The 22,309-nt window shown below is 41.4% G+C and overlaps 1 protein-coding gene across 1 annotated transcript in view; it reads right to left on the reverse strand.

Annotated features, from left to right (window-relative positions):
• Nsmce2 (NSE2 (MMS21) homolog, SMC5-SMC6 complex SUMO ligase) overlaps window positions 1-22,309 on the reverse strand; it is a 229,653-nt gene that overhangs the window by 140,165 nt on the left and 67,179 nt on the right. The window contains exon 4 of the mRNA XM_059247959.1: window positions 7,888-8,041. Within this exon, the coding sequence (XP_059103942.1) occupies window positions 7,888-8,041 (154 nt within the window). The remainder of the gene's footprint in view (window positions 1-7,887; window positions 8,042-22,309) is intronic.

Below are 22,309 nucleotides of genomic sequence, written 5' to 3' on the forward strand. Positions count from 1 at the left end.
AGGACTATAGGTCCAATTACTCCTTCACATTGCTGTTAAGTTACACGTTGTTTTTAAGATAAAACATGCCTTCTAAAGAAGTTGCAAACACTGCATTCCTGCTTTCAACATACATAAAATGTTAATGCTGGTTTACAAGAGCCATTTTATGCTTTATGCTACTTCCAGAATAACATGACAAACATTGACAAAGAAAGCAACAACAGATGAATTCCGACTTGGTGATAGGCGAGCACAGTAGGAGCATGCTCAGATGAGTTAGCTGGCCAGCATGAAGAGGATACCTTGCTTCTTCGAATGCCTTTGAAATCTTGGGAAAGAAACATGCCTTTTGTTTTACTTTATACTTGTGTCCCTCCGCCCTCTGCAGCGGCAGAAGACAGCTCTCAGGGCCTGCACAAGCTGGCCATACACCCCAGTCCTAAGCTATAGCCCCAGACTTTAGTCATCTTTTCTAAAAACATCCTCCCAAGCAGTGTTCTTGCTCCTAGCTTGTAGCAGTGTTTCGTGATAGAAGGATTTTGGTTTTTTATTGGCATAATACAGACTCATTTAGAAGGTGCAGTACAAGTGCATACACACTTTTTGGAATGAGGATGGAGGTAGGGTAGATCACGAGGTCACCCAGCAGTGCTTATTTGTGAAGGCGGGTTTGCAGGAATCTTTTGCACATGCTAATTGGTTATTTCTGTGCATTCCTTTTTGAAGTCTTCAAGTCTCTCCTGGATTCTGCATTGAAGTCTTTCTTTCTATTATGCTATTGCTCCTCATACAGCCTGGATATCCTTTAGCTTTTGCAAGATACATGTTTGTCAATATTCTGTTACCAATTTGTAATTTGCTTACTCATTTCTTAAATAGTTTCTCTGTCTTTTAATGAGTTGAATGTTTTAAAATTTGATGAAGTTTACTTGAGTTTTTGTTTTCTGAGACAGGTATCATTATCTAGCTCAAGCTGGTTTCAACCCTGTATCAATCTCTATTCTCAGATTCCAGAGTACTGGGATTACAGGCATGTGCCACTACACCCACATAGAGTCTACTTTACATGTAATCATACTAAATAACTTTTATTTATTTATTTGTTTGTTTATTTGTTTGTTTGTTTCTTTTGAGGCAGGTCTCAGGCTACATATGATATATGCTAGCCTGGAACCATTATGTAGCCCAAGGTGGTTTAAACTTCCTGCCTCCATCTTCCAAGTATGGGCATACAGGCATGAGCTAGCAGGCCTGGAGCTAATATTAAACTTTGTATCCTACACTTCTAAAAACTCTTAGTAGCATAAGCACTGAATTCCTAAGGTTATTTTTAAAAGTCAATATTCTGCATTATTAGTGTAGCATATTTGATTTAACTAACCTTCTACTGGCAATCATTCATATTATTATTTATATATTAATTATGAATAGTATTGTAAGGGATAGCATGGCACTGAATCACTTTTGTTCCACTCTTTCTGAACATCTACCTAAGGAAGATCCTCAGATACAGAACTTCCTAAGAAAATACATTCGGATGGTAGTATAGAGGCGGTGTGTATGTTGACAACTGAGCATGCCACACTCCATCATCTTGAAGAAAGAAGCCTTCAAGAAGTGAGTGTATGAGATCCAGAGATAGAAACTGAGTGGCCAGAGGGGACACAGCGGCTTTCTACTCCCAATATCATATCTTCACTGGATCACATGAACGGATGCTTCTAAACATTTAAACTGAAATTAAATGTAGCAAGTCACTACTGTTCTGAATGTGCAAGATTATACCAGTTGGCTTGACTTCAAATGTTGTCTACTAGCAATACATGCCGTCAAGAGCTCTGTACAGCACATGGGTCAGCTGCAGCCATGTCTGCCCTCTGCCCTGACTCATGTAACTGCTACCATATGCATAGATAATACTCAATTACAGGTGCTTTTCAAAACCAAATAGCAATCATTAACTTGACACATTTTATTTTAAAGTTTCAGAACGATTAACTAAATCTTGCCTGCTTGCTATATGCAAACACTGTAACACTGAGCTGTCAGCTTCTCTTTAAAAATCTTTCTGAAACACAAATATATGCATGTCTTTAAAAAAAACCCATGATGTACTAGAAATAATAATGTGTCTGACATTCCGATTATATATAGATTACAAAACTAAAATATTTCTAATTTCTGGAAATACAACTTGACAATATAACTCTTTTCTTAAGTATAACATCTGTCAGCTCCAGAGCACTGAGGCTTTGGTCTTCGTAGAGTCCAGCTGCCTCTTAGCATGAATAACAGCACCCTCATAAAAGTCACAACCAGAGAAACACCCACAGTTCAGTTGTTCCAACTTGCTGCTGACTCATTTGTACCTTGACAAGGGAGCCTTCCTTTACTAATTTAATTATAGCCATCTCTCATTCTATAACTTCTCTTTTCCTTGTGAATGTATCTGCTAGCTTTGTGGCCTGACTGAAACACTGGGTAAATGTGTCACCTCTGTGATTCTTATTATATGGCGTTAGGTCTGCTAAAAACAGAATCTGCAGTATTTGTTCATTCCTTTCCCCCATGTGGATACTGTAAAGACTGAAATGATGATGCATGTGCCAGTTTACTGTTTGTTATGTTTGAAATAAATTTCAGAGAACTTGCTGTAAACGTGTGATGTAATGAATATTCCATTCCTCTGCCAAAACACAGCAACTACTTACAAGGAAAATGTCAATCTTAGGCACTATGTGTTAAATGTGCTGTCAAGACCATGGGCTTGAGACAAGAAGAACATTCAATGTCTGTTGCATCTCAGCTCCCTGCTTTCTAAATGCCACAGCTAGGAACAGTTTCCTCTCAGCTAGACAAACAGACTCCCCTCAGGGTCATTAGAGTACATCAGTTCAGTTCTATGACCTGGTGACCCAGATGAATTACTACTTGACAGTCATACAAGTCCATCTCTCAAAAAATGGGTGAAGTAGGTAAGAGGAAAAAAAAGTCTTTTTCAAGAGTCAGGATAACTTGAGATAAACAAAAACAAAAAGAAATATAAACCAGGCTTTGGTGTCACTGAAATGGTACCTGAACTTCAACACTATGGATCAAAAGCAAGGTATATTACCTCTCTCCAATCATCTTGAAGAGTGATTAGAAATAAATAGCAATGTATATATAGTACTTGTGCACAGGCAGGCATTCAAACAATGGTGGCTGACATTCACTAATTCACAAGTGCTAAGAAGTTCATGTACTGGGTACAATACAGAGCCTGACCATGACTTTTATCATAGTAAAAGGAAGGGGACAAACCTCAGATGAATGTAGAATACATAGGTATCTTAACAGGCCAACAAAAAGGACCCATATAAAAGTTAATTTGTCAGGCTGGGATGTAGCTTTTTCTGGCTAGTAAGATCATATTCTTTCTAATATGCTATAAACTAGGATCTTTCAATAATAAATGTAAGCAAGTTTGAGAGTTTGTAAGGAACCAGTACCTCACATAATTAGGTGACAACCCTAAGAAATAAACTGGGTAGACATTATTTTCTCTAACACATAAGTATTATGGATTAAGTATGAAATTTCCCCAAGAGGCTTGGGTATTGAACACTAATGTCCCCATCTTTGTGAGGTTCTGGAAACCTTAAGAAGTAGGGTCACCAGGGACAGATATGGGGTCTATCTTGTCCCTGGCCCTGGTCTTGTCCTGCCATGCACCCTTCCCTATCAGCCAAGAAGTGAACAGCCTTCTCCACATGCTACTGCTGTCATCATCATTTCCAAGCACATGAACATGGACTGAAATCTCGGAAACTGAACCATAATCTTCTGCTCTGAGGTTGTTTCTGCCAGGTGCTTTTACCACAACAACAAGGAAAGTAACCACAACTGGCTGTCAGGTATCCAAGGGATAAAAATGATGTGTTCAAAGAAGCCAGATGGATATTTAATTTATCTACAAGACATAATCACTACAACATTATTACATGCAAATAAAACATTACTCTTTGGAGTAATGCTATCCTTACACAATAGCTGATCATCAGGTTTACACTCTGGGATGGTAAACGTTAGCACTTGCACTGCCTCCTCTTTCCCACTGCAACCCATCAGTATCTTCTTTCCTGCTGAGTCTAAACTTACCCTCAGGAAGTTTCTGAATAGACTGTTCCACAGAACAATTGCCTACCGCTGACAGGCAATATGAGCAGGCCAGACAAAATGTTCTGACTTTCCTCACATAATACGTGTTTCTGACACTTTCTTTGCTTTTGGTTTATTATGTTAATGGTTCTCACATTGTTTTATGTTTGTATATTGTCTTTTTCCAAGTACTAAGTTCCCGACTTGTATTCATTTGAGACTATCAACTACATGGATTAATGTAGAACAAGTGTTCTACATTACAGTGTTCTGAACGTACTAAGATAAATGGATGGTATTTGGCGGGGTAGATGGGCAAGGAATCTAGAGTTAAAAAGAAACAAGAAACTCTTCTTATTTCTGGATGTAGTTTAGATCAGGAATCAGTAAACTTTTTCTGTAAAGAACCAGATAGCATGTATTACAAGCTTAGTGGGCCGGTGGTTTGTGATGCAATAGGGATTCTGAAATGACATTGTGAAAGCTGCCACAGACTATACACAAACAAGCGAGCATGTCTGGGTTCTAATCAACCTATTTATAAACACTGAAAGCAGATTTTCATGTTATTTTCACATCACTAAGCACTATCCCTGTTTTGATACCAACAATTGAAAAATCCCCCCAATAATTACAGTATAAAAACTATTGCTAGTTTGCCAGCTGAATTTGTACCACAGTCAGCCCAGATCTGGTACTTTCAAAATGGGAATTTCTGGTGGTCTGAAAACGCAACTGCTACAACAATGTGTGAGACCTTACTTTTTTCAACCAGAACAAGCTATACAGTGCAATGCAAAAGCAAGAAAGAGGGTCCAGCTGCTTTGTGGGCCAGAAGTGAGCTCTGCAAAAATGAGAAACAATCCACCTTGTCTCAGTAAATTTTCCTTCTGTTTGGGGAATAGTTACATTTCACATAGACGTTGTTTATACCTAACATGTAAAGGGCAGAGTTCTTAAAGTAGATTCTTATCTTTGAACTCTCAGTTCTGATTTCCAATAGGATAACTACTAAGAGACACACACATATGAATTAAAGTCTGGGACCTCACAAGTGTATTTTCAGTATGTTAAAGGGACATGGGATCACAAAGGCTGAGAACCAGCTGCTTAGCTATAGCAAGGTGAACTGTGACTGCAGTGGAGTGCGCCTAGTCCTGCCCACCAGACTCAACCACTTTCCTCCTCCACCTTGAGTAACCCTATTCAAGAACGACCAGGCATTTCTTTGATTAAGTTAGGAGCTGATAAATTAAATCCCTTGCAAATTATACCTCACATAATGAACATGGAGAAAATATCATGATTGTCAGAACAACCCTTTACATACACTCCTTAGTTGTTTTTATCTTTTAAGAGAGAGAGTCTCACCATATAGCGTTGGCTGGCTGGAACTAACGATGTAGTCCAGACTAGCCTCAAACTGCAGTGATCCTCTCCCCTCTACCTACTGAAGGCTGGGATTACAGGCTCCTCCACTCTGCCTGGATCTCACTTCAGGTTTTTTTTTTTTTTTTTTTTGTTTTTTTTGTTTTTTTTTTTTGGTTTTTCGAGACAGGGTTTCTCTGTGTAGCTTTGCGCCTCTCCTGGAACTCACTTGGTAGCCCAGGCTAGCCTCGAACTCACAGAGATCCGCCTGGCTCTGCCTCCCGAGTGCTGGGATTAAAGGCGTGCACCACCACCGCCCGGCCAGTTTTTACTTCATCAAAATAGGCAACTAGAAGCAAGGGTCTGTCTCTCACTTCTACTTCTCAATCTTTAAAAATAAAAGATTATTATTTCAACTCCTTAACTCCAGAGCAAATCTCAAAACAGATCCATTGGCCTATGTAGTAAGTCACAGTGTACCTAGGATCTGGACTCACAATCATTGTGGAAGCCTGGTCCTCATCAAGACTCTCACAGCAGAGTGGAATTTAAAAAACAAAGTCTATCAGACATGGTGCAAATTTAACTGGCAGTGCTCAAAACATTAAGCTAAGAATTTCACTTTGCAAGCACCATAAATGCATCTTACATAGCACTTTAAAAGATATTTTGTTTGCTCTGCCTTTCAAGATGTAGACCTTTAAAAGTAACATTTTAGGGGAAATTAAAGGGAAAGTTCTGTTCATCCCAGTGTTGCAATGCATGGGGAACTCTTACATAAGGAAGCGTTCCTTTCAATATAAATTTACTTTGTCATTAGATTTAACTATCCAGATGATGTGTATGGCTGGACCTGGGGAAACACATCTTTCTTCTCTCTCTCTCTCTCCTCTCTTTCTCTCTCCACACATTAAAGAAATAATAACAACAACTTCAATACTGATTTTGTTGCATTACACGCTCTTAATTAGAAAATTTCTCCAAGACCATACTATTCTAAAAGTCATTATAATTTCTTTCATAGAACAATAACTTTGTAAGTAACAAAGGAAGAAAGATGTTATTTATATTTACCCCTCAGTTTTTATTATGAAATACTGTTAAAGTAAGAGATTCTGACTTGATGTTATGTCTGTCATAATCTGCAGATCCAAGTACACTGAACTTAAAAATATGTGTCTACTACGACAAACATGAAAACTGGAAGTCCCATCATCTCTCTTCGGGGGGGGGGGGGGGTCATTCTCCATTTGGGGGAACAGTACAAAATTACTCTAGAAAGATTTTGGCAGTGACAATATTCAATGAAGAACCAACAGAGGGAAAATGCTTACTTACTGTTTAAATGTACAGAACAGCAAGAGTCTCAGCAGGATTGCAAAACATTCTAAATTGTGAAACTTAAGTTATTTGTAAAATAGACAAAACTGAAGCAGCTTGCTCAGTCATTTTTGAGATCTCAGCAGCAATTTAAAGAAAACACTCATATTTAGAAGAAGGCCTACTTTAAAACACAAGTCGCTACACTGAGTACATATAAGGGCACAAACGGAATTTATGTCACATTTAACATCCCTGCGCTGTCGGTATACAAATGAACGTGAAAGAAGACGGACGTTAAAGAGGAGAAAAGTTATCTGCTCTTCTATACGATTCTTTAAGGAATAAATGAATCTCAATCCAAAAACAAACAAACACCAAAACAAAAAATCCTACACAACTAAACAGATGCCAAGACTAAAAAAGATGCAGCTCACTTCACACCGTTTTGAGGGCCACGTGGAAAACCAGGAAAGAATGGAGTACTGGTTCTCCACTGGGCAAAGGAGACGTATTATTTCTGGCACACTCTAAGATTGTGTGTGTGTGTGTGATGAATGATTTTCCTGACTCTCATTTTCAAGTCAAAATTATGATGGTTAAAAACTCTACATACAACAGTCATCTCAAATAGAAGCCAATTTAAAAGTCACATAGAATTAATAGTAGCCAGGGTACAGTGTCAGAGGGCCTTTGATCCCATCTGAGAAGACTCTGCTGAGGAAGCTTCACCAATGCTGCTACACAGCAGCACACGTGAACAAACATACCTCAGAGCCTGGCACAGCAGTTCATATTTGGAAAGAATTACCCTCGTTTCCTGAATACAATGGTTTCCTGTTTTATTCTGTTTCCCAATTCCCCTCCCCAGCCGTGAGACACTTTGTGGGAACTGTAGGCTTTCAGAAATGGACAGGCGATGGAACTGAAATTAGACAAACACAAAACTGCAACAAGACAAGGCACTCGGGAGAGGATGGAGCAAGCAGAGAACCAACACTCCAGAGCCCGTGCGGCAGGACTGCTCAGAGGTCAGCGCCTTCATTTCAAGAGGCCGAGGCCAAGCGGCCGACTTACATTGCTTCTTCAGTTCCCTCAGCTGCTGCTTATACTGCACAAACTTTTCATTGTCCTTAAAGTCAGCATCAGAATTCTTATCCTGTAAAGCCAAAAATTTCTTCTCCACTAGTAATTTTAAGTCTGGCACTTTTTCTGGACGTTCTTCTTTGACCTAAGGAAGACAACAAATTCATCTAAGTTAGAGACAGAGTATCAGAAGGGTGACATGATACTGTAAATCTCACTTAGTTCAAAAGACAGTATCAGAGATAAAAGATTCTCCCAAGAGACAAGACTACTCAGAGAAGGTGCTGGCCTCACTCTCCACCTGCTGGCTACGCTTCCCCTGACTTCCGCACCCAGCCTGTCACCGTGTCCATTAACTTACTGGTCCAGACCTGGGCACCACTGCTCTTCCTTCACTGACGTCTGCTCGGCCCCTCCCTACGTGCAACAGTGGTCACCCACTTTCAGTCTCAGTGGTGACAGCGACTCCCACATTAACAACAGGAATTAAGGCTTCAACCTTGACCTTCCACAGTTCCCTGGCCTAACAAGGAGTGAGTGTCCTGCATGTTCTGTTCAAAGCCGGACTCTCAATGGATGCTCTTCTCCCTATGTTATAAAAATTTCAGCCATGCGGAAGTAGCCAACGTATCGGATTGTGAACATTCTATTTTGACTCACTGCCCCAATCACATCTGGCTGTGTTTGCACCATCACATCCCTACTCCTCTATCTTGTTCTTGAATTTGTCTTAATTAACTTCATTACATCTTCATCTCCTGTAGAACAAACACTCAGAAGCAGCAGCAACAGCACTCTATCAGAGCCCTGGGCCCTTCTTTCCAGTCACTTTTTCTTTCTGAGAATTGCCCATACCTTCGTGATTTTCACTTTATTTGTTTTTATGGAATGGCTGACAGTACCTTGGTTCTAAACAGTCTCTCCCACTTCAGCAGTACAGCTGGGGATTGAGGTTGGGTCTACCCTTCCAGGATTTGGCTTGGGAAAGCCATCTCCTTTTTTATGAAGTAATACAAATTTTGCTTGATGTCTTAAATGTTTTCACTACTCACACCCCCGATTCATCCCTCGGCAATTTCTGACTGCAAAAGCCTTTTAAGGCCAAGCATTGCCGTTTAGCATTCCCATCCAAAAGGCAAGTTTTCTAGTGAGGAGAAAATAATAAGCAACTTTGGCTTTTACTACCTAGGCCACTGGGGACAATTACCGGACAAAAGACAGGGAGGGTGGCTGGCAATGCACCCACCTGGATCTTGAAGAGTAAACCTGTAAACCTGCTGATGGCAAACTTAAGGAGCTGTTGCCAGGAGCAAGCGAGCTCTCCATCTTCTCAGAACTCACCAGAGATGACCTAACCTTCCATATTACAGACGAGGAAATAAAAATCAGAAATAACAGGTCTCATCCACAGCACTGGGGCTACCACCATTAGCTCTGGTTTTGTTTTGGTCCAGGGGGTGAATCTGTTGCATGCTAAGCATATGCTCTACCACTAGTTAAACCCTAGCCTCTACTAGAGAACCTTAAATGTCACTGAGATTCGGCTCTTGGCCTACCAGTGATGTCCACAGAATCTGATTCTGGAAAAGGAGAAAGGTCTTGACGCCTAGTTACTATTTCCTTTTTAAGATTTTATTTATTTATTTATTTTAAATTATGTGTATGTACATGTATCTCTGTGTGGGTATGGGTATGTGAGTACAGCTGTCTAAACAGAGGCTAGAGGTTTTGGACAGCCCATCCTACCCCATCCCCGGCACTGGAGCCACCTCACATGGGTGCTGGGAATCAAACTCTGGTCAGCTGGAAAAGCAGTCACCTCTGGGCCCTTACTTTCTATTTCTATTCCACCTGGGGGGAGAAGAGCCTGTTTCTACTTCCTCACTCAGATGCTAGCTGCTTCCTAACCACATCTCTGCTCCTCCTGCTCTGCTCACCACTGTGCTGACAGCCAATACACATGCTCTTCTTTTTATCTTTTTCTCCTAATGAAACAGAAATTCTCTCAAAGATGTCTGGCTTTTCACTGTATTGCCAGGACCTGGCAGATAGATTGGAGGTAGTACTTTAAATATTTCAAATTAATCTTAATAGGATCAAATGTAATAACCTAATAATAGCCAAAATTATCAATTTGTTATTAATATTAGTGGAATATATAACTTCTGGGCTGGAAGATAGCTTATAGAGCATCTAAACTTGCTCTTTTTAATACTCAGTTTAAAAAGTTAAGAAATATTGTTAGGCATCATTATGTTGGCATTATTTTCCCCATTTATTCGTGTTTGAGTCTATCGTAGGTCTCTAGGCCATCCAGCCTTTGGGTCTTGGCACTCCAGGTAGGGAGTGTCAAGGCTAGGCTCATTCTCATGGCAGGGGTCTAAGGCTGGACAAGTCATTGGTTGGCCACTTCCACAATCTCTGGACCGACCTAGGCCCTTTACATATATGTGACAGTTGTGTCGCTTGGTTTACTTGTGGGACTCCTAACAATGGGAGCAGGAGCTGTCCCTAATGCTTTGACTGGCTTTTGGGACTCTATTCCTCATACGGGGTCACCTTGCCCAGCCTTAATACAAGGGGAGGAGCTTAGTCCTACTGCAACTTGATATGCCATGTCTTGTTGATATTTGTGGGAGGCCTGCCCCTTTCTGAACAGAACAGGAGTGGATGGGGGGGGGCAGGTAGAGGGTCTCCCTCTTGGGGGAGGGAATGGAGGAGAGGAAGGAGGGGAAACTGAGGTCGGGATGTAAAATAAATTAATTTAATTTTAAAAAGTTAAGAAATACAGAAAGATGTTAAAGGACTTATCTTGCCCCCACAAAGAAAATTCTTGATCTTATTTAATCTCCCCAAACCTACCAATGCACAGGAAGACATCTTTTGTCACAGAGAAGAAATGATTACTTCACTTAATTGCTATGGGTTTCTGTCCCCCACCCCCTTTCTGAGACAGGGTTTTTCTGTGTAGCCCTGGCTGTCCTAGAACTTGCTCTGTAGACCAGGCCTCAAACTTAGAAATCCACGTGCCTCTGCCTCCCATGTGATCCTGAGTGCTGGGATTAAAGGTGTGCTCCACCACTGCCTGACTTAATTGCTATGATTTTGATTAGCTAAGCAGAAATGAAAATTCAAGCAGAATCCCAAAAATGTCCCCAATTCACACTTATGTAACAGAGTGAAAGAAGTGTCTTCTACTGGTCACTTGACCATGCTTGATTCACCATCAACTACTATTATCAACAACAAAGATGTGCTTCAATGACGAGCTTTATATTTAATAAAAATTTCTAAATAGCTCCTGCAAGGCTAAAGCACTAATAAAGCTCAATTAGAAAAGAGATGGGAAAAGGGCAATTTAATAATACATATTAATGAGAATATGAGCTGTGAGACGATGGTGCCTAGCTAGCCTCCTTTACCACACATGACAAAATAAGATGAGACAAATTCCAGACTATGGCATCAAGATTCAGGGTAATCTAAAACCCAAAGTGCTCTTCTTGTAGAGAAGGATTACAGGCTCTTTCTAGGTTTACAAAAGAAAATGAGCTCACATTCACCTAAGACGTTAATGGCAGCGCTGCAGAAAGGCAATCAGATGAGCCTTCTTAAGGTGTCTGACAAATCTGAAATTAGGGCATGAACTGGGATGATGAGCAAATAGCTGATAGGAGCAGATGATAAGGAAAACTCGTCCAGCCTTGATCTAGGGTTTGTGCCTAGTCCTACAGCATCTAGTTATGCCATGCTTGGTTGACATCCCTGGGAGGCCTGCTCTTTTCTGAAGGGAAACGGAGGAGCAGTGGATCTGGGGGAGAGGAGAGGTGGGGGTGGGAGTGGGAGTGGGAAGAGTAAACGAAGCGGAAACTGCATTTGGGATGTACTGTATGAGAGAAGAATAAATAAAAAGAAAAAAGAAATGCTCTTTACCAACAAAGTCCTTAATGCACTCAGCAAATGCAATTCTTGCAGTTGCTATGATTCAATTCCAATAGCTGCTGAAGCACTAAACAGAGGTCGGGGTGGGAACTGGGATGCGTGTGGAGAGTGATGATGGAGATAGGAACCATCACTGGAAGTCAACAAGACTTCAATATCAAACATGATTAGCAACACCAGAATAAACCAAATTTAGTGATGTAAATGTGCTTTTCTAGTAGCCAGAACTTCTAGGAAGTTGTGAAGCACAAACTTTACCATAGCAAATATCTTCTACGAAAGTCCACTGTGGCACTTGGATCACATTTCCAGTGAAAATAGGATTCCTATACCCAAGGAATCTGAATGGTAGCCTGGAAAATAGTCAGCTTATTATGTGTCAATCACTGCAACAAATGAGTATCTTTTTATTGTTTCTTGTTTTGTCTGTACTTTTAAAAGCAATAAGGGAGAATCGCTTTGTGTGTGTGTGTGTGTGTGTGTGTGTGTGTGTGTGTGTAACTGATCATGTGTGTTATTCTAGTACAAGAGGACAAAGGTGATCCTCAGTCTTCAGGACAAAGTTGAAATACTTGAAAGGGATCTGAGATGAGAATATGAGAACATGCCCAGCTATAATGCATTAAGCCTCACTACATGTGTCAATTCGACAAACTGTCATGATGAAGCATCAAGATTTATTAGGTGGCTTAAGCATCTTTTACAGTTCTGAAGTCCAGAAATATAAAATCAGGGGGTCATAAGGGTTGCTTTCTGTACTGGGCTTGTAGCCATCTTCTTCCACACCATTATGTGGACTTCTCTCCATATATGGCCATCCTCTCTCCTGCTATCATTTGGTCCTCCTACTATATGAGCTGCTCTTCGCCCATGCCATGAGTGATATTCCCACTGTAGACGTGCTACCGCACAGTCTCTCAATTACAAGGCTGTCTTCTCCCACACCAACACACAGTCCTCTCACTGGGTGGTCTGTGTCTTTATTTCTCCTGTTATTAGTCATGATGGATTCAGATCTACTGAAAGCCCTCAGAGAGCCTAAATTTTATTCATTTTTTTGGTGGAAATAAAATCATGTTGATAATTCTTGACTAATATCTAAAACATTTTATTCAAAGGTTTGTTTGTTTGTTTATTTATTGATTGATTGATTGATTGTATGTTATATGATGTGATTGAGTCTTTCTACACATGAATGCAATGCCCTCAGAGGCCAGAAGAGGGTGCTGGATTCCCCCCAGAGGTGGAATTATATGTGGTTTTTAAGCTGCCTAGTATGGGTGCTGGGAACTGAACTCAGATCCTCTAAAACGGCAACAAATACTCTTAAATACTGCTAAACCATGTCTCCAGCCTCTCAAATGGATTCTATAACACGGCATATCAACAGGCTCCTCCACAATGATAAATATTCCGGTTAAAGTTTAACTTTAATTAAAAATCAGACAAAATTAAATGGCTGGTGGTAGAAATAACATGTTTAGTGAAAGACACCTTTTAAAACCCTGAAGCATGGGCTAGAGCTGCAAGCAGTAGAGCGCTTGACTAGACTGTGCAAGGTCCTGAGTGCAAATCCACAGCACTACACAAAAGCCAATTCATGTCTGCCTCTTCAACTGGGTAGCAAATGTATGAAATCCCAGCATTTGAGAGACTAAGGCAAGAGCATAGCCCTCAAGTTTGAGGATAGCTTTAGGGTACACAGTAAACTGAAGGTCAGCTTGGGCTAAAGGGAGACTGATTTAAAACAATGAGCGAATGAATGAGTGAACACTTTGTAGAATGAAGTGTTCCACCCTTTCAGGGCTAAATAAAACTTTCAAAGCTGATAATACTCATTTTATTGATATTTATGAAACTTGTCAACTATCCAAAGCACAAGCACACACATTTTCATCCATCCATGAATCAATCCATCTATCTGCTATCTATCCATCCATTCTAAAATATTACATATACTATATAAATTACAATAAAAATATATAACAAAAGGCAGTAGAACAATCTATTTATTTATGTTTCCTTTCTTTTTCTTTTTCATCTGGGACACCAGGTGAACACACGCTAGACAAATACACCACAACAGAGCTACATCCTAAGCCTTCTTTCCCCTCTTTATTTTAAAGCAGTTCCTCACTAAATGGCCCAGGATGACCTTGAACTCCCTTCTGAAGCCCAGGCAGACCTTAAACTCGGCCTCCTCTCGCTTCAGCTTCCTCAGTAGCAGAGGTTGCATGCCTGCATTATACCATCTTCCCCGCTCTCGGACACAAGGTCTTGATAAAGAGCCACGGCTGGCTTGGCAAAGATCACTTCCTTTTCTTCTCTCTCATTGGCCTTCTCGTAATCCACTCATCCCCAACACTGGCAGGGCATCCGCGGCCTGCCAGGAAATGACCCTGGCCAGCAGGTCAGGTGGTCAGGAGCGGCTCCGGGGTGGGAGAGTCTGACAGGGACAGTCAATGTGGGCTCTAGAGACCACTAACCTGAGCTGACTGTCTTGAGAAAAATTGTCCCTCTCTTCTGTGGCATTCCTCACTCCCGATTCTTTCTCTCTCTTCCTTTTCCAGGCCAACCAGAACTAAGAGAGTTCTGACATCTTAGCGGCAAGGAAGAGCAAAGCAGCAGGAACCAAGTCATGGGGAACAGAGGGAGCTGCGTCATTTGCAGAGGATGACAGCTGCTTCAAGTGAGAAGGGTGAGAGGAGCATGGACCGCCGCAGAACAGACCTGGGTCCACTTCGGGCTGCGCTCTCAGACGGTCCTCTGGAAACCTTCGGGTTTTCGTAATCTCCTTATTAGGAACCAGGAGTATATACTTCAGGAATGTCGAGACAACAAACATCCTCTCATGTTTAAACTTTGGCATATGGTGGATGATCAAAAGTTGCATTCCTTTCCTTCCAACATCAGCACAGATACTTTAACATGTTTGAAGACGGAGAAGGAAGCAATGGGGAAACATGTGGGAGCCCGTTCTCGGGTTCCTCGTGGCTTTACCCAGCTGGTCCACATAGAGGATAATTAGACCACGGGCCTGAGTGCAGGTGTCTGAGATGGTCTGCACTTGGCTGTGCTGGGGGAGGAGGTCATTTGCTCCACCCCTTGGCGTCTCTATAAAAACCCTGGGGCAGAGACAGTCGGGGCCCGTTGGAATAGGTTCCAGGCCCTCTCGAGGCTATCCTTTATTTTCTATCTGTTTATCTCCGCGATATTCTCCGCAATAAATCCTTCTATCTAATATTTCCTGCTGCTCGCACTCAAGAAAACTCTGGGGAACTGTGGGGGTGGTTGGGTAAACGCCCCACAGAAACATAAATGAAAAACACCACCAACAAGAAAGTCATGGATCTCATTTGGAAAAAAATCAAGGACTATGAAGATGTGAGCTGGGTGTTCAGTGGTCTGTTTCGGTTTTTTGAGACACGGCTTTTTTGTGTAGCCCCAGCTGTCCTTGAACTTGCCCTGTAAACCAGGCTGGCCTGGAACTCAGAGGTCCTCCTGCCTCTGCCTCCAGAGTGCAAGGATTAAAGGTGTGTGCCACCACCACCCTACTGAGCACAGCAGTCTTTACCAGGCACTGGAGAGTTCAGAGCTGGATTAGGAAAACTACACAGAGGAGCCTCAGGAAACAGCCAGGACATCATAAACAGTAAGAGAGAACTGCTATTCCAATCCATATGGCTACAAAAGACTGCAGACTCTGGACTTTAAATTAGAAATCCAGATAAGGAGCACTTTCTGTTTTTTAAAACAACACAGGGGTCAAACAACAGACCAGCTTGAAGACTACAGGTTTGATTCCTCCATATATATGAAAGTAGTTTTGAAACTGGGCACGGTGGTGTGCTCCTGTAATGCCAGCATGAGGAAGTGGAAGTAGGAAGATCAAGGAGTTCGAGGACATCCTCAGCCACATAGTTTAAGGCCAGTGTAGGCTACCTAAAATCCTATCTCAAAAAACCAACCAACAATAAATAAGTACTTCTGTACCTACAGTATGTGAACATCTAGTGCTTGGGATTAAAGCCAGGGTCTGTCTCATGCTAGCTAAGAGCTGCACCCCAAGCTCCATTTCTAGCTCCTGAAATGTCCTTTCATGTGGGGTGAAGGGCAACAGAAGGTGTGTGTAGGAGAGGACAATAATGGAATCCACCTAGACATACTAATCTAAGGTATTAAGATTAAAAATTTGGGCTCTAGACTTAGAAATGAGACTCTGCTACTCAATGAACAACCTTAGAAAAGCCATTGTACACATCCAACTCTGATTTCCTCTCATAGCAGTAGAAATAACAGTATTCATTTCACAAAGTTGCTGAGAACAAATGGAATAAAGCAATAACGCCCTCATGTGCCTGATAGAGTATTCTATAATGAGGGGCTGTTATTATTGTCATAATTACTATTGTGATTAACATTACACAGACAGATCTGCAGAGAGGCTGGATCCACAGGCCTGCACTCAGTTAAGACTGGAGACACCCACATGGAGGCCTCCACGAATAGATTTTAATGGAAAACCATGGAAATGAATGAGATCACCAAGGAGACTGAATAAATGGAAACACAAAAAGGACTAAGATAGAACCTTGGAGAATATAACATTTAACAGACAGCTAGAAGAGTTAAATAAGAAACCCTGTAAGAGTTAACAAGATAACCAAAGAAAGTGCCCCAAAAATTTGGGAAGGAATTTTAAGATGTGTCAAATGTCTCAGAGAGGCTGAGCTAAATAAAGATTGAGAAGTGCCCATGCGACTCAGTTTGAGTCATGTGGGACTCTGGTGAGTGTAGAGCAAGGCACAAAAGCTCATGCCAAACACCCAGACCTTGTTCAATGAATCATTTCAAAAAGATGAGGCAGTAATGCAAAAAAAACACACAAATTACCAAACACTCTTCAATGAACTGCTCAGTTTTGCATCAAAAACCATTTATGAATATTTAGCTGCATTTTAAAAATTATTAGTTAATGTATGTGGGCATGTGCATGTTCTATTGCATGGTGAGAGGCCAGAGGACAACTTTTGGGCGTTGTTTCTTTCTCTCCACTATGTGGGTCTGGGGGACTGAACTCAGGTTGTCAGGCTTGGTAGCAAGCACCCTGACCTGCTGAGCCATCTCTCTGGCCCCTTAGCTACATTTTAACTAAAACCCAATCCTGGCTGCTTGTGAATGCAGCATTTCATCCATGTCAGCAGGGGACAGGTAATCAATGAGCTGACTGAATTATTCCAGTGGCGTCCTTCCTCCATACAGAAGCTGTTGTTTGTTTGTTTGTTTGTTTGGGGTACTGGCAGAACCTGCGCGTTAATTTCACTATGCTTGACTAAAAATATTAATAAACTTGTAAGATGATAATACACCTCATTTCTTCTGTACAATACTGTATGCATGTGTAATTACTCAAAAGTGTGTCATTTATTGCCACAGGGCAAAGTCAAGATCTCCTCCTCCTGCAATTACCATTATTGCCTTACAGGCATCATTTCACTGGGAGGGGAGATCACAGGAGTGTAAGATATTAATGGTCTGAGTCATTCACACACTTCTTGAATCATGTGAGAATCTAGTATAAAATTAGTCATTCCTGTAACTGAACTGAGAGTCTCAGATGGATTGACTGACTGACTTTCAAATGACCAGTTAGACGCCTGGCTTCCAAATACAAAATACCCAATGCTTTCCAGTCTGTCTTTAGAAGTTCAGTAAAGCATACATTAGTGGAACAAAGTTTGCTTTTACTCTGCTTAGTAAGAACATACAGTAGTCTCATTTCTTGTTAGCTGGATCTAAAGCTACGGGACCTGGTTCATGCTAGAAATATACAGAGAATTGGCTCAATTGTTCTCAGAATACTCATTCAACAAATATTTACTGAGTCCCAGTTGAGTGTTAGGCATTATGCTAAGCACTGAAGCATTTATGGATGCTGACCCAACTTATGACACACCACCAATCCAACTGGTCATACACAGGGTACATTAATATAGGCTAACACTGTCTCCACCTATATGTAGCAAAAGGGCTTGGTGAAAATTTTATTAAAAGGTATGTCTCAAAGGAGAATCACTATGCTTTCACTGTGGATACCCTTATTGCATGTACATATGGAGACATTCTACACTTTCTATATTTTACTACACTCTTTTCATGCTTAAGAAATACTCATATACCTTCAATGACAACCAGCATGAGATTGTTCCCTTCATCTTATGCCAGCTTCTTGTGCTATTGTAGAGTGTACACTAACCTTTACTGGACCAAATTATTGGTAGTTTGGTATGTTTCCTAGCATTGTTATTTAGCAAGAGTCTAACTTCTAACTAAACACTCGAGAGAAAATACTTCCTTGTGGTTCATTATGACACATCGAGTGGACTTTACAGTTTGCCAAGGTATTGTAACAGCACCACTGAGCAGTACAATCACGGAACACCTTTCTTCCTTCAAGCTGCTTAGATAAAAACAGAAAAAAGGTAAGGTCAAACATTTATGCATTGACCTGATTCTAATGACCAGTCCTGTCAGAATACAACCAAAAGAGGCAACCGAATAAGGCAGCTTGCCTTCTTCAGGTATCTGTTACTAAGTACTTCTGCTGAAAATCAGCCCAGCACATTGCTCATGGCACTATACCCACCCTAAGATTGGGACCAACAGGAACAACTGGTGTACTCAGGATACAGCTAAGGCTTCTCGCTTCCCTGAGAGAACAAACTAAAATGCTGGTCTTGCCTTTCAGGGTTTGTTCTGGAGGAATATTCTTTCGACAACATTTAAAAAAATATGTATGATTGGTTTATTCATGTATTCATCCTCTCAGTAATTTACTGATGACCCTGTGCTAGGCATCAGAAGATATATGGATTATCAAATTAATTGGTCCCTGTTACTATCTTGGGGTTTGGGTTCTAGTGGGGGAAACAAGTACTCTTTGACTGGTTAAAGAGATTATGACACACTATGGTAAGCACTCGGAAGAAAGCTTATCAGATGTTAGGGAAGCATCTAATGAAATGAATACTGAGGGCACCATTTCAGACACTCTTAAGTGCTCAGTCTAGGAAAGTCCATACCAAAGGGGGGGATGAGGATTTTGGCTGTTGCTAACAAACAGTGCATTTTTAACTCCAAGTAGCTTAAAGCCCCAAGCTCAAAAACATCTTTATCTCAACTTCACAGACTCAAGGAGCAGAGAGCTCACAGTAGCAAACATCTTGCACGGGGTCAGAGTGGGGCAGTGACAGAAAGGATCAACTCATTCAACTCTCCCTTTCACACCGGCAATACTTTCACACCGGCAATACTGTGAAAACAGGAAGGACTCCAGGCAACTATTCAAATCACTCCTGGTCATGTCTGAGTTCTCAAGTCAAAAGACACTCTGACCTGGAACTGCTTTTGCCATCCACCATGCTTCTATCATCCATGGATGCCTTATTAGTTGCCATGGTATCTCACTTGAGAACTTACAATGAAGCAGTACATCAATGCAGGTTGACACTAACTAACAGGATTTAAGGTTCTTACCTTGTATCTTATCATCCAGAAAGAGATGCTAAAGTCATCTCTAAAAGACTCGGTTCTAGCACCTCATGAGGTTAGCCAAGGTGGCATTCTATTGATACTGACAACCAGAGACTATCAGACATTGTTTCTCCTAGAGCCAGAGTGGACAGGCTTGGGGCAAAGGAACTAGTCTCATCCCCTCTGTTACAATTGGTAAGCAGCTTACACCCCCACTCCACCCTATGGCATAGCAACTCCGGTTCTACTGGCTGGACAGTCTCAGAACCCAAGCAAAAACTGATTGTTCAAGAACTCAACATCTCTACCGATTTGGAAGTTCAAACAGAAGCCTAGGAGTCCTGAGGTCCTCCTGTCACAATCAGAAAAAGGAAGGCTACAAACTGGTTGAGGCAACGAATTGTGACTGTCAAGGGTAATCGGGATTGCTACTATAGAATAGGGAAAGACAGGTGTGACTCTGGAGCATCTCTTAGTTTTGTCATAACTAGTGGTAAAAGATAATGGATGACAGAAACCACTACATACAGGCAGAATGATCAAGATCTTAGGCCTTCATGTTTGGAAACCTAAGTATCATCAGCTGAGAAATGGCCAAGGGCCAAAAGAACATGGAATGAGCAGCAGAGAAGTACTAACTGGGGTCAGGACCAAGGGCAAAAGCTACGGTAGGAGTGTGGGTTTTCTATTTTCCTAATAGGGCAGCCTCAAACTGTGACAGCCTTGCCTCAGCGTCTGGAACACTGTGATTACAGCACATGCCAACATGCCCAGCTCTATTCATATTCCCCCTTTTCGATGTATACATATTTATGTATACATAGTTATGATTATAACTAATCTCTTATGTTTTCTCACTCTCCCTATTTCCTAAGAGTTTATAAAGTAAGGTGATAGTTCAGTAGTTACTGAGTACCGGCAGGGGACGTGAACAAAGGAAGCTCAGCCCAGGGATCCAATTTGAGACCGGAAACAGTAGTTTTATTCTCCTAGTCTCCCCTTATTGAGGAGAGAGCAGAGCAGACCTTTTCATGAAAGGTGGCCAGCATGTGTTAAAAAGTAGCAAGTAGCTGCTGCTGTTGCTACTGTTTTTGCAAATTGAAGCCTCAGAGAAGCGTAGACATCCAGAGGGTGAGCAGCTAAACTTAGCTGTCTAATTCCAGAACACATTTAGGTTTGGGAAATTTCTTATCTTGGTAGTGATATTTCGCTTGAGAACAACCATTAATTCTTTGTAGCAAGAATATAGATGTCATCTTGGCCTTTGCCTGTGACACTCCAATTCTTGAGAAAGACGTAGGTACAGTACACGTAAAAGGTGCTAGCATAGTCCATGGAACTGGATTCCCTAGAGTTTTAGCTTTCAAATCCCTTAAGTTTCAGACAAGCTGAACACTCTTGGACAAGTAAATCTCTCAGAAGATCAATTTCCTCACCCAGAACTCTCCTCAATTCAAAAGTTGTCCTATCAAATCAAAGTGGACAAACAGGACGCAGAGGTTTCAAAGCCCAGCAGTACAGTCACTAGGCTCAGGAGGTCCTTTCAACCTGGAGTTTTTCAGTGGACCGCCACAACTTCAGGTGCTCGGTAACCACACAGCTAGCAGCAACCATTCTGCGCAGTGCAAAATGGTTTCATTACTGTACAAAGTTCTTTTGGAAAACAGTGGCTGGGAGAATATTTCCTAGTACTTCCTAGGTACTCAACTGGTACCTACTCTATTATTATTACTACAGTATTCTTAGGATCACCTTGCTCTCATTATTATAATAGTTTAAGATGGAGCCAACTTAAACTCTGGTAGAGAAGTAGGTAGACAAGGAAAAAGCAGTTACAATTCAATAGGATGGAAATCTGTAACAGTGACTGCAGCTGCTTTAAACTAATCGTTTTTTATCTGCACTGTCCTGAGACATGCAAGCACGTCAGAGTGACTGTCCCATTCAACCCTCCCCAAACAAACAGGAGGATAGGTAAGCACTAAAACAACACCTGGTTCAGGACAGGAAGACAGGACCAAGGGGCAGTCTAACGGCAAGTACCCCAAGAGCTCAATGTCAGTGGTGGCAGTCCTTATTTTGGTAGTTATGCTAAATCAATGAGGTTAGGACTTAACTTGTACTGTGGATTTTATCACCTATGTCCTAAGAGCCTAGTAGGGGGCCATACCTGCTCAAAATGCTGGGGATACAATGGGGAGACCAAGTGCCTGCCCTGGCGGAGTTTGTACTCGGGCTGAGTGGAAGAAGAGTACACTAAACAAGGTGGGAGCAGGTAAGCTCTTGTGTGATGGATGGTCAGATGGCTTCAATATAATGCTCACAGGGATCTGAAGAAGTGGGAGTGGTGAGCCTGTGGTCTGAGTGGCTATACACAGATAGGAACTGAGGTCAGAGTGAGGGGCACAGCAGAGGACGACACCCGTTAGCCTTTACTGGGGAGCAGAGGAGTGAGCAGAGCTGCTTTTAGGAAAGAGGTGACAGAAGGGGACAGTAGGCTGCTACAGGTATCTAAGCAAAGAATGATGGTTGTGTGGTTTAGGGTGCCAACAGTAGGGTGGTCAGAGTCCAATCGTGTATTTGAAAAGAGAGAAATAATTACGTCTCGAGGAAAGGCAGAAATTACTTTGTTGATAGTCTAGATATGGACTGTGAAACTTGACAACTCTGGTGTTTCCCTTGATTAAACTGATGTGAAAATCTGAGAAATGGGTAATTTGGAAGGAAAATACTTAAAATTTGGTTTTGGAAAATTATATGCTCAATGAGGTGGAAATGAATACATCTAAGAGGTGGTTTTGAAGAAAACACTAGGTTCCAGCTACAAATGATGAAACGGTGTTCAGAAAGTATACAGGGAAATCCCTTCGGTCCAGAAAGATCAGATGATATTAAGGAGGTAAAGACCAAACTCAACATGAAGCGTGAGAAAGAGTTG

The sequence above is a fragment of the Peromyscus eremicus genome, chromosome 20, assembly GCF_949786415.1.
Source record: "Peromyscus eremicus chromosome 20, PerEre_H2_v1, whole genome shotgun sequence".
Classification (NCBI taxonomy): Eukaryota; Metazoa; Chordata; class Mammalia; order Rodentia; family Cricetidae; genus Peromyscus; species Peromyscus eremicus.